Genomic DNA, 12,627 nt, shown 5'->3' with positions numbered 1-12,627 from the left:
GTCCCGCCTTAAATCCATTTCCTGAACGCTTTTGGTTTGTACGCATATAATAACGACATTAATCCCAATCCCGATCTCCGCGATCCGATGTGCCTGCCGACGCAGGAGCGTCATCTTTAAGCTTTCTTGTCGGTGATCTATTGGTGTGCTGATTTATTTGCTGTCTGACGCTCCACAGCGTCGCTTAGGTAATGTCGGCCGCGCGGCATTGGCCCTCTGACGCACGAAACATCCGGGGCTCGGCCGTTATCTTTCGCCACGCGTCCCCGAGGGACCCGATCGCGGCCGCCGTCCTCGACGCAGAAGAGGCACTTCTTGGACCGACGCGTGTCGCTCGTACCCCCCCCTGGCTTCTATAAATGGGGACCCCGGTGAAGGTCGCAGCGTACAGTTTACAGATTCCTTCCGCATTTTGGATTCGCTGCTGTCTCTTTGTCTCCATCAAGATGCCACGTCCCTCCGACCGCCGGAGATTCTTGGCGCTTCCGGTGGTGCAGCCCGGCGCCAACGTCCGCCCGAGTGTCCTCCTCGATGCCCTCGTCGTCCTCGCCGACGAGATCCTCGCCCTCCGGGCTTTTCCCTTTACGGTCCACCGGCGCAGCGCTCGCGAGGCGATCCGCGAGGTCGTGACGATCCGCGAGTTCTTGGCGGACGTCCGTCGCCGGGGGTCGGCCCTCCCCGATTCCATCGTGGTCGGCTTCTCCGAGCTCTACATCACGCTCCAGAAGCTGCGCCACCTCCTCCAAGATTGCGCCCGGCCGGGCGCACGGTTGTGGGTGCTGATGCGGTCGGAGCGGGTGTCGAGCGAGTTCCTGGTCCTCGTTCGCTCCATATCCGCCGCCCTCGACGTCCTCCCACTGGCGTCGATCGACGCCGTCTCTGAGGTCAAGGAGTTGATTCGGTTCGTCGAGGAGCAAGCATGGAAGGCCACGATCGAGACCGAGCCCGATGATGCCCAGGCAGTAAGGAGTGTTTCGTCCGTGCTTTGCCAGTTCAAGAATGGGATTGCTCCGACCCGGAGCGCCCTCAGACAGATCTTGGATCACTTGCACATCCGAAGCTGGAACGATTGCGGCGAAGAGATTGCGTTCATGGAAGAGCTCTTCTTTGAGAGCTCCGACGACGGCGAAGAGGCAGCCCTACTTGACAGCTTGATGGCGTTCATGGCCTATTGCCGGGCGGTGCTTTTCGATACCATGGACGACGAGAAGAGCGCCGACGAGCAATTGAAGGCCCAAGCAACAGCCATGAATCATGTCATCGTCAACCTGGATTATCTCCGGTGCCCCATCTCTCTCGAGCTCATGACGGACCCTGTGACGCTAGCCACAGGTCAGACCTACGACCGAGCATCCATTTCGAGGTGGTTCGAATCGGACTGTCTCTCCTGCCCGGTCACCGGCGAGAAGCTGGCCAACAAAGATATGGTTCCCAATTCCGCCATTCGGAACCTCGTCGAGCAGTTCTGCCAACAGAACAACATACGCTTCCCCGAACCAAAGGCCAAGCAGAAGCGCGATGTGGCGAGGACCGAGAAGCCTCTTACCTCGGCGGCAGCAGGAGCCATGGCAATGGTGGCTGCTTCTCTAGTCGACAAGCTTGCGACCGGGACGAACCAAGAGAAGAACAAGGCCGCTCACGAGATCAGGAAGCTGTCCAAATCAAACATCTTTAACAGAGCTTGCTTAGTAGATGCTGGCTTAGTCCCATGGCTTCTCCAGCTCTTCTCTTCAATGGATACTTCGATCCAGGAAAATGCAGTGGCGGCGGTGTTGAACATCTCAAAGCACCCAGATGGCAGCAGGGCCATCGTCGAGGTCGGTGGCCTCTGCCTCATCGTTGATGTCATCAGATATGCACTCAAAATTCAGGCCCGGCAGAACGCAGTCGCCATCCTCTTCTATCTGTCATCGATCGAAGAGTATCGAATCGAGATCGGGAAGATACCTCAGGCGATCCCGACATTGGTGGAGCTCTTGAGGGAAGGAACTTACCGGGGAAGGAAGAACGCCGTCGTTGCTCTATATATGCTGATACAGGCTCCCGACATCCTGCCTAAGGCCCTCGATGCAGGGGCTGTCCCGGTTCTCGTGGCTCTTCTCTCCAGCGAGCAAGAGGATCTTGCTGGCGATGCAGTGGGTGTTCTTGCAAAGACCGCAGAGAGGCACGACGGTGCGACGGCGATTCTGGAGTCCTCCGCCATACCTCAACTGGTGGAGTTCCTCCGGTCGTCCACGTCTCGGTCTGGGAGGGAGAAGTGCGTCTCCACCCTCCTCTCTCTCTGCGACAACGGCGGAGCAAAGGTGGTCAGGTTGCTTGGACAAATACCTGCGCTTCTGCCCTCCTTGTACTCCCTCGTCGCGCACGGCACTCCTCAAGCCAGGACGAAGGCCATATCGCTCGTCAATTGCATACACAGTCTCCATGGCCAGGAATACCCTGTCATTGTCGCATCTGCTGCGCAAGAACACATCATTCGTGCACAGTGATGGTTTTTGATCATTCGTTAGATCTTTCTTTGATTTCAGCTCGGATTTTAGAAGAGTTGTAATCCAGTATAGTCCCGAAATATACTTGTACATAGATGCACCATATGGATGAGTTCAATTGTTCTACTCTCGCATCCCATCAGTGTACAGAATTAAATACAAATACAAATGTTTGATCTGGTTCTGTCTGCATATCAATCTTGACTTGTCTCATATTTACTGCTGTGAATAGAATAGAATAGAAAGAGAGAGAGAGAGTTTAATGCCATACTCTGTCTGCTCTAAAAGCGACGGCATTGAGCAGTGATCAAGAAAGGATGAACAGAGAAAAATAGCTGAATTTAATTATGACATAGAACTATAATAAAAACAATAACGACAACAATAATATGTCCTGATGTCAGAATTATTTGTGGTCAACCATTAGGACGACATCTTCTAAGAAAGCTTGGACGTGTCCATGTCATTCGGGGAGTTGCTTGCTCTCATCTCATTCACCTCCGTTATCATGGTCTCAAGAGAGCGCCACGACGATCCGCGCTCCTCCGTCGCCGCCTCCGCCAGCTCTTTGACGTTCCTCGCGGCCTCTTTCCCCTTCTCCCCCACCAGCAACTCTCTCACCAGCCCGTCGCGGAAGAAGGGAGCGCTCCTATGAGTGGTGAAGAAGGTGAAGGAAGGTACCGAGGCCGCGGCGGTGCATGAGGTGGGCGAGGTGGAACAGCGGAATGGTGTGGCCATGAAAGGAAATATGGCAAAGTGAGAAAGAGAAGAAGCCATTCTTGCACTCATTTCACTTCAATTGGTAGGCACATTTTAGAGTCATGGGATTCGATGTGCAGTGAATTGGATTGGTTGGTTCAAGGATTCGAGGATTTTAATGTTGGAATGAAGGCAAGAAGATTTAGGAAATGAGAGAGTTTAGGAAGTTTGGAATGCTTGTTCTTGTAATTATGCTCACCAATTAGTTAATGGAATCGAGTTGGTGATGTGTCCATGTTCACAAATTTAGCATGTCGATGGGTTTATTAGATTACATATCAGCATCAAATATTCATAGTACATAATTAATCATATATATATATATATGTATGTGTGTGTGTAATAATTGCTTCACTTATTTACAAAATTGCTCATCTACTCTTATTTTATTCGACTACCTATGTTGATAAAATAATGGATATCAGATGAAAATTAAGAATGGCATATTTTACATCAAGCAATAAGAGAACAAGATCTATAGGTGAATCAACCAATCAAGTTCCCAATTGAAATATGATCTATAAAAAAAAAACTTATTAGGGTCACTCAAAATATTTACATTAAAATATCATGATACCATACATAAAAAAGAAATGGATTTGTATAATCACAAGTAATTTATAGGTCCATACATCTTAATTAGAAAAATAACTATAGAGTAATACTAGGTAACCTTCTTTTGCATTAATAATTTACCTTCTTTTGCATCACCATGATTAATAATGATACAAATATATATTATCAATAGTTGTTAAGAACGGTACATCTAAACTCTTCAAACAATAGGTCTCGATGACAAATCTCTAAGATAATCCATGATGGTGTCATGAGTACTATCGATGAGTGAGTCTGGTTAGTTCATTATCGAAGGTATAAGTTCATCCAGATATCTTTTCGTGTTGTGAGAGACATGATGAGGTGGGACCACATAGGTAGATTGGGATGTTCCTTCCCGGAGGTTGGATCGTTTGAGTGTCTTCGGACAGTCGACTATTCTATATGATAGGCTGACGTCGAGGATTGCCTCAATCTTATGACGTGGAATTCGACCATGAGGCATCCTCAATCTTATGACGTTGTCAAAAATAAGAATGGTTCCACACCCCCTCCACGTGCTGAAACAAAAAAGATGGGCAGATGATAAATGAAATTTGACATGTGAACATCCGAATTGCCATATCATAGCCAACTTGGCACGTACTTAATTCCCTTGTAATTAATTCTATAACATCCCTATACTAACTTAATCATCAAAGACTTTTATCGAACATACCCAGCATAACTTTTGCAAGACTCTACTCGATCATTTCATGACACCATGCTATGCTATGCTATGCTATGCTTGCAATAGGCTCTTCACATAAAAACAAAGTTGGTTCCGACACCTCTTTAGAATGAAATACAATCAACAAAAGTCAAAAACCAATATCGAGATTGGGAAATAAGATACAAATTATGTCCCTAGTAAGTCAAAAACACACATTTCCTTGTTTAATCTATAGCTATGACACAACATGACCAATCCTTTATTAGCATTTTTTTTTAACTAGGGACATAATGCATATATGTATTCAACAAATATGACCAAGTCATATTTGTTGTATACATACCAGTTTTTGCGAGTAGTCTTTCCGAGACTTATTAATGCATATATGTATTCCTCGAAAGAGTATATATGAAGAATCCAAAATTTTCTGATAATTTGTAAACAAATGTAATGAATGTTCATCCAGAAGTCTAAAAATACTATTGAATGTACAAACATCAAAATTTCTAAAGGTACCAAATCTATCATCGGAAGAAGAAGGATAAATGCACAAGCTTTATACGGATCATTGCAATCAACTCAAAGCTCAAATCGGTAGGTAAAAAGTTCATTCGGATGACAGATTAATGAGCTATAACTTGCAGATACATAAAGTGAGATTTGCATGTCTTGCATGATAACACTTGGGCAACCTGTTAAACTAGCAGAAAATATCATCCATCCCATCCATCCAACTTGTGAGATAAAACTGTGATAATTCCAAGTATTGAGGTTGGTCTATAATTACATCCTTTTGATCTTCGAGAATGTCCCCGTCTCAGAGAAATAGGTGCTTTGTATTCCACTGCCGAGCTGATTCCCATGAGCTTGTGGATTTGAAAGTTCGATTCCCTGATGGACACACAAACTCAGCATCAATTTAGTTCATGCTGAAATTGTTACAGTACAACATTATGTGTGAATAACACTAACAAATGTGATCAGAAATATTAAGCATAAAATTTATAAGATGAACGGATCTGGGAGTCCTCTCACAAGGGTAATTTACAAAGATATCAAGCCTCATGGATCACAACTAGCAGAACATGATCAGAATAACTGTGGTCTGATTATACTCAGCTGTTTATCAAACAAACTCTATATCGTCCAACATGAATAAAGAATTCAGGAATGCAGATATACATGAAGCTTGCGCAGATTACTACCGGCAGAAAAAATTCTGAACATTATCAACAGTAGGTAATGGATTATTGCTGTTTCGTGTCAAGCTGCAGGTGTTTTAACTATAACCCTGAATTCAACTCTAGTTGGTGGTAAGGGCCATGACCACCATTAGCTCTCGTTTTCTCTGTCATGCACACAACGAAAGGTGTTGTGAATTAATAATCACTATCACCAAGAAAGGAATGCACATATAAAATCAACAGAAGTATATCCATTGGACCAACAAATGGACAATTTCGGACAAATATCTTTCGTCCTTCCTTTTGCCTCTTTTGTTCATCCTCACTTCTGTCCTATGAGTCTCCAATATTCACATGAAACTATTTTAAATTTATATAATGAGGTTGATGATGGAAAAAAAAACACATTGTGATCCTTGTGGACGAAATTAAAAGAACTGATAATTCAAAACAAGCTCTAGTTGCATATGTACTCACTTGCACAGGTGTAAATGCTAAACTTGATGTCAATCCTGAAGTTGCCCCACTGCTTCCATACTGTTTCTCCTTGAACCTGATGCATTCAGGTCAACAACAAAAATTTTAGATCATTGTTAGAATTTAGATATACCATTCATTTAAAAATACCTTATCCCCTCCTCTCACTTATACATCTATGAGCATATTACCAAGTACAGCATAATATTAGCTTTTAATTTAGAGGATGAAAAATGATCAAAGAAGGAAGTGGCCGACCTTTTGGCAACTTTAGCAGCAAGTTTGCTCTGCGCAAGTGATACACGCAACTTTCCACTTCCTGCCTGACCAAGCATACCATACCCTTCACCCAAGCCATCACCTACAGATGAAATAAAGTATAGGTGGCAAAAAAATTTAAATTGGGTCTACAAAGACTAATGTTCAAGCTGAAACATATCAGCGCATCCATATTAAAGATACAGTCCTGCAAATAACCTGACAAATAAACAAAATCCAGTGCAACCAAGATGGTACTTCAAAGTTCAAAGTCAGACATCCAACATCTACCAATTCATATAATGATTAAAGAAGAACAGGCATATTCTTTTATCTACTATTTGCACAAAACATTAATTATGCAGGTGCTTAAAACAAACCTTAATAAATAGTATAGTTTGTGTTAACAGTAACATTAATAAGCTCTCTATGGTCCAGAAACAGGAGACCACAGAATGACAGAGTTAGGATTAAATGAAAGCTAATAAAGTGTGACAAAATACAATAAACAAAATTTACTACATTGGGATGCAAATAGGTAAAGTAGTGTCCAAGCACAAATCATTACCATGGTTAAGACCTTAGGACTAAGAAAGATGCAAGCAATGAAACAATCTAAACTGTGGTAACTGAAACAAGAAAAACACATTTGAATCCTGCTGACCTTTTTTTGCTAAATTACCAAGTATCTACAGTTTAATCTAATACCTGTGGAAGGTATTTGAATCCTGTTGTCCTATGAATCATTCTTTTGGTCTGACCTTACATCTCATGTACAGTCTCTATTTTATGTGAAAAAAATTCAGAATTAGATAACTGCATTTTGACCAAAACAATCTAATAAAGGCATATATAATATTCAGTTGTCTGGTTAACAATATTACATGACATTGAAATAACAATGTGGACTATTGACTTTGTAGGGAGCAGGGACAAGGTTTCTCCATGAAGTGCATTACTTAAGAAGCAAAAGTGACAGCAAATATATTTTATCTTGTTGAAGTCTCAGACGAAGTCATTTTCAGATTAAGCATTAAAGAACGTCTCCATAAAGTAACACATGATAAAGTTCATAGCTGGTAGTGAGATACCATGATAAAACAATTGTTAGATTCTCCCAAAGTTATCTAATATTGGCACTAGATATCTTTTAGCTAACCCATCACACAACATAATGACTTGACCAGAGATTTTTCACAAGGAAAAATGTTTTTTGTATACATATGAATTGTTGGAAAGCTTAACTAAACATATGGCTTTTTGCGAATCTCAATGACGGCAAAAGATTCATGTAGTCAACCTCAAATAGTTGGGATTTATGATTTTGTTGTTGTTGTATAATTTGTTGTAAAACCATGCATACATGTCATTGTTCGGATTGCAAATGCAGAACTTCGGTTTCTTATTTGATATAAACAGTTAAGAAAATTTTATTACTTTAATATGAAATGTGCCATTTATTCAAATCAAATTAATCTGTAAGATATTATTTTGAGGCGAAAAGGCTTTCATGAATATACAACTCGAGTTGTTCTCAAACAGTTCATCAACCAAGAATACATGTTTTGATCCTTTAAGCCAAATAATGTCCCCACTTAGAATATCTTGGTTTCTGCTTAAGCCTCTATAGGAAATTGAAACCATCAAAACCATGTGAAATTGGACTTTTTTCTGATATGTCCAAAGATGATTCTGTATCATATTCTTATTGCACTAAATTTCCTATATATTTACAATCTTATAATTAAGATTTTGAAATCCAATCTTGCAAATATTAACAGGATGAATCATCTCCGATAGAACACTTAATTCCAAAGGCGAAAAGACAATTATCACAAGAGTTTTAAAGGTACATCAATTATTTTTAACTGATGAGCTTCAGTTGAACCCAGTAAGCAGTAGTCAGAACTTCTAAAACCACATAAACATCCACCTCAACTTGAATATCAAGTCTTGAGCCACAGATCACCAATGCAATTTACTTAATTGAACTATAATTCAACAACATCTTTTGAGACTAAGATTAAAGCAATCATCAGACATAATAAATGCATACTCACCCAAGGAACTCTCTTCTGGAATTCCAAATTGCATCCTGTTGGCCAGCTTCCTCATATCAGTCACTGCATATCTGTCAAACATAAACATACAAAATAAGGTACTTGGCTTTAAAGGTTACAACTGTTAAAGGTATTAGTTTTGTTACCATGTATAGTTGTAAGAAACTGCTACCTTTCTTTCATTTTCCGCAGTCGACGACCACCTCTCTTCTTTTTGGGCTCTGAATCTGGAACTGGAAGAGGTTTCGGCTGCTTTGCAGGGGGTGGCTCTTGCCACTTCTCAATCTTTTTACGGATTTCTTCTCGCAAGTCCCTTCCAGTTTTTCCTGTAGGATCCCCTCTAATTGAGTCCACCCTTGCTGCTAGAGTTGATTTTGCAGCCAATAGTCGGCAAGCACGAGTTCTAAGAGAAGGTGGGGTGCTCTGAAAAATCTCAGTTTGTTCAAGATAACCTACACGAAACTGAGAGGTTGCAGTAGAAAACCCAGCAAGAGTCTTTTTCTTTGACCCAAGAAGCTGGACATTACAAGCTGGCATTTTTGCTAATGCGGACAAACCTCCAGCAGTTCCCATAAGTTTAGCTGCAACTGCAGTTCCAGCAATTGCAGAAAGGTTTGGCGCAATGTAACCCATTCTACTCTCCACAAAATCAAGAACTTTCTTTTTTGCAAGGTCAAGTGCAAGGGCTCTATCGCATGCATCAATTGTTTTCTGCAGACTCTCTTCTGAAAGAGGCTTTCCACTTGTAGTTGATGCTGTTACAGAAACAACCATAATAATAGCTGAAGGTAGAAGACCGTCCAAATCAACAAGGGTTAAGTCCACCTCATTTCCAATTTTCTTAACAACCCGTGCATAATCAATTGGGTGATGAACAAGGGACTCAAGTTCAGGGAATTTCAGACGGTATTTATCACGTATAAAATTGTGAATTATGATGATCTCATTTTCAATATCCACTGATAAAGCATTACAGTCAACAATGAGCTGATACTCAGGATCATCCTCCAGAACTATTCCATGACTTGAAATATCTGTTCCTTTCTCTAATGCATCATCCACTTTCTGTTAAAAAAAAAGGGGGCGAGAAAACTTTAACACACAAAAATGCAAGTATACAGTAGCAAACATAAAAGACTATGACTCGAAGAAAAGGAAAGAAGTTTTACACATAAATTCTTAAAGCAATCATAAAAAACCTAAAAGGAAAGGAACATATCATCAAGAAACATAAGCTGCTAAGAGATAATCGAATCCTCTATTACTTTCTGTATTAGAAAAAAAGGGCCAAGGCATCTGAAAACATTAAAAAGAGGGGGGAAGGAACTTGAGTATTAGTCAGGCAAATCTAGAGATGGTCATGTATGATGATCTTGAAAAAAATATCAATGCAGTATATGACATAAATTTATTACAAACTGAAGAAGAAAAAGAAACTGAAGCTATTATACCAACAAATAAGTACTGGCTCATAATCAGAAATGTTATGTAACGGTTTAAGGTCCTTAGTTAGCAAACAAGGAAATCAAGAGCATCAGGAGCTTGACTCTGACCTGCATAATATCATTGTATCTTTGTGTCTTCTGCAATTTTGAAACACTATCAAGGTCATCATAATTAAGAGTTTCGATATCTGGCATGTCACCGTCAACATCTTCTTCCATAGCAGCAGCATCAAGATCCTCATCATCCTAATAGACAATATCATTATAATACATAAGCCAATACCACAATATACTGCAGTGACTAAAACAGACGTAAGAAACAAAGAAGCCTGAATGAAATGGCCAATCAGAAATTATTAGTTACAAGCAAGATTAAGAAATACAGGCATAATGGCAATAAAATTGATGTATCAACTCACAGGATGGGCTTCATTGTCAGATAACTCATCAAGATCAGCCAAGAAGGAATCTGCAAGGCTGGCCTGTGTATGAAAAACAGAAAGAATAATTAACTCAACTTCAAGTAAGAATCAGCAAGCTTCCTGAAAGCAACTTGCTCATGTCAGGTCTGATCCATAATATTTCATAAGAAAGTCCACAAAGTTCAACAAAATGGATGCACCTAAATGAATGCATCAGATACTATATCAAATTAATTAGCAGTACGATCACCAACAAGCAATAATGGTAGTTGCTGATTACTCTAAACAATTTTTTATTGCTTTTATGAAGCTCCTTAAACGCTTGAAATAATTTGTGTTTCTAGGTGTCAAACATATGACATGATGCTTGTTAACAGATGTGAAAGATGATAAAATCTACAACAACTATATAAGGTACATTCATTTAACAAGTTGATTATCTTTGCTTAAGTTTGATCAATAGGATGTAATTGCTTCCACCAAGAAAGAACAGGTAGATTAGCTGAACTAACTCTTTTATTTATAACAACTGAAACAACAAAAAGTATGTCCATTCAAGGTTAATCATGATCAACCTTATAATGGAAGAAAAGGAACAATCCATCTTGCTATTTCCTTATCCCGCATTGGATTACTTAACAAGTTGCCAAGTCTGCATAGGCAAGCATAACACTATCTAAACTGATTTTAAAAAAAAGGGTAAAACGTGTACTAACCATTTGTTCTCTCAGTGATTAGAATTCAAAGTTGCTTGCCTTGCAAGATCTGCTGAGAATCTGCGGATACAGATAAAAACAAACAATCGCAAGCGGTTAATTACTTATCAAACCAAAGTCTAATTACATAACTCGCGGCAAGCAGTATACAAGATCGTGACATATACTATACTATTTCAAACAAACAACTAAATATCACGCAAGAACAGTTTTTCCTCGATGTCAAGTGCACACACCAAACCCGTCGATAGACCAACTGATACTACACTCGATCAAAATCAAAACAAAAAAAAAAGGAATTAGTGGTCCATCTTCAACAATATAAAGCGAAAATCCTACCACCAAAAGCGAGTCTCCAAGAATTTCAAGAAAGTGGTGAAGGTAATAAAAAAGATTCCCTCACCCGATCCCTCGTCGGTACCCCAAACGAAACGGAAAAATGTGTAGATTTTTGGATGAAGAACATATAGGGAAATAAGAGGGATAAGAGAGAGAGAGAGAGAGAGAGAGAATCAGTACAGGGATTGAGGAAAAGATCGCGACGTTCGATCACCGGAACTCGCTTCGTCGAAGGGAATTTGAGGGCTCCGAATTGAAGTAACCCTAAGACGGGGATCGGACAAAAGAACCGAAGCCGATGAAGGCATAGAGCGGGTCGGATGCGGGTGTAGTGGACATCAATCCGTTATCTACATAGAATCGGCGTTGTGGGCCTTTTTAATAACCCTTACGGCCCATTGGTTTAAATTATGCAAGCATTTTTATGAGCCTCAAATTGAGTGAATATATATATATATATATATATATATATATATATATATGATAAATTTATGTACACAAATAAGAAGGGACTTACCAATAATTATATATATTCTCCTAACAAAAAGAGAGATTTATATTTTTATTTGATGGTAGCAATATCCCTCGTCCGTCCAAGTGGGAATACGTTCATCAATCAAATGATTTTTTTATTAAAATTTATTTTAATTTATTTTAAAAATATTTAAAAATATTATATAATGATGGTTAAAACTTTGAGAAATAACATATTAATCAATCAAAACAGATTTCTAAATAATTAAAGTTGATGTTTTTATTGAATTAAAAGTTCTAATAAATTTATAATCCTAAATATACAAGTAAATAAATCATGAAAATTTATACATAATTCCATGAAACAAAGACATGCCTAATCAAATACAAAACTAAAATTTTAATAATTCATTCAATCTTAAAATAATTAAATTTAAGATAAAATGACATCAATTTCATGAAATTCATATTTTTGTTGTTCATGATTCAAACTTCAACTAATTAAAATCATCACTATCTCAACCTTAAATGATTGTATCAAAGTTCATCAACCATTATTTACTAATCATAAAATTTTAAATTTAAACTAATTAAATAAGAATTATTATGTATCATGAAAATATAGCCATTCTAATATTTAAAATTTCATTTTTTTCAAGAAAATGAAATTTATTATGCTTTCTCCCTGTAAGAATAATTCAATCTTCAAAATCTACCAAATTGCTTCAGGCACTCAT

At 39.4% G+C, this 12,627-nt stretch overlaps 2 protein-coding genes across 4 annotated transcripts; one reads left to right on the top strand and one right to left on the bottom strand.

The window, feature by feature from the left end:
• The first annotated feature begins 344 nt into the window (after positions 1–344).
• On the top strand, positions 345–2,667 carry LOC103977464 (U-box domain-containing protein 19-like). The gene has a single exon (XM_009392980.3). The coding sequence runs from the start codon at positions 360–362 to the stop codon at positions 2,487–2,489; it is 2,130 nt and encodes a 709-aa protein (XP_009391255.2). The 5' UTR covers positions 345–359; the 3' UTR covers positions 2,490–2,667.
• A 2,378-nt stretch (positions 2,668–5,045) lies between these two features.
• Positions 5,046–11,732, bottom strand: LOC103977463 (U4/U6 small nuclear ribonucleoprotein Prp31 homolog). 3 transcript variants are annotated; one of them, XM_009392978.3, is made up of 9 exons: positions 11,597–11,732; positions 11,078–11,137; positions 10,359–10,421; positions 10,048–10,185; positions 8,667–9,559; positions 8,495–8,565; positions 6,435–6,537; positions 6,177–6,252; positions 5,046–5,406 (listed from the first exon to the last, which is right to left on the bottom strand). In XM_009392978.3, exons 2-9 carry the CDS (start codon positions 11,078–11,080, stop codon positions 5,299–5,301), a joined length of 1,455 nt encoding a protein of 484 aa, XP_009391253.1. In that variant the 5' UTR covers positions 11,081–11,137; positions 11,597–11,732; the 3' UTR covers positions 5,046–5,298. The 3 variants fall into 3 exon arrangements, with proteins under 3 accessions (XP_009391253.1, XP_009391254.1, XP_064996897.1); XM_009392979.3 differs by having other exon boundaries at positions 11,481–11,600; XM_065140825.1 differs by lacking the exon at positions 11,597–11,732 and adding an exon at positions 11,417–11,442.
• Positions 11,733–12,627: the final 895 nt, after the last annotated feature.

This window comes from Musa acuminata, chromosome BXJ3-3, assembly GCF_036884655.1.
Source record: "Musa acuminata AAA Group cultivar baxijiao chromosome BXJ3-3, Cavendish_Baxijiao_AAA, whole genome shotgun sequence".
In the NCBI taxonomy this organism is placed as follows: domain Eukaryota; kingdom Viridiplantae; phylum Streptophyta; class Magnoliopsida; order Zingiberales; family Musaceae; genus Musa; species Musa acuminata.
The sequence above is the reverse complement of the archived record's forward strand: the minus strand, read 5'-3'. Positions and strand labels throughout refer to the sequence as shown.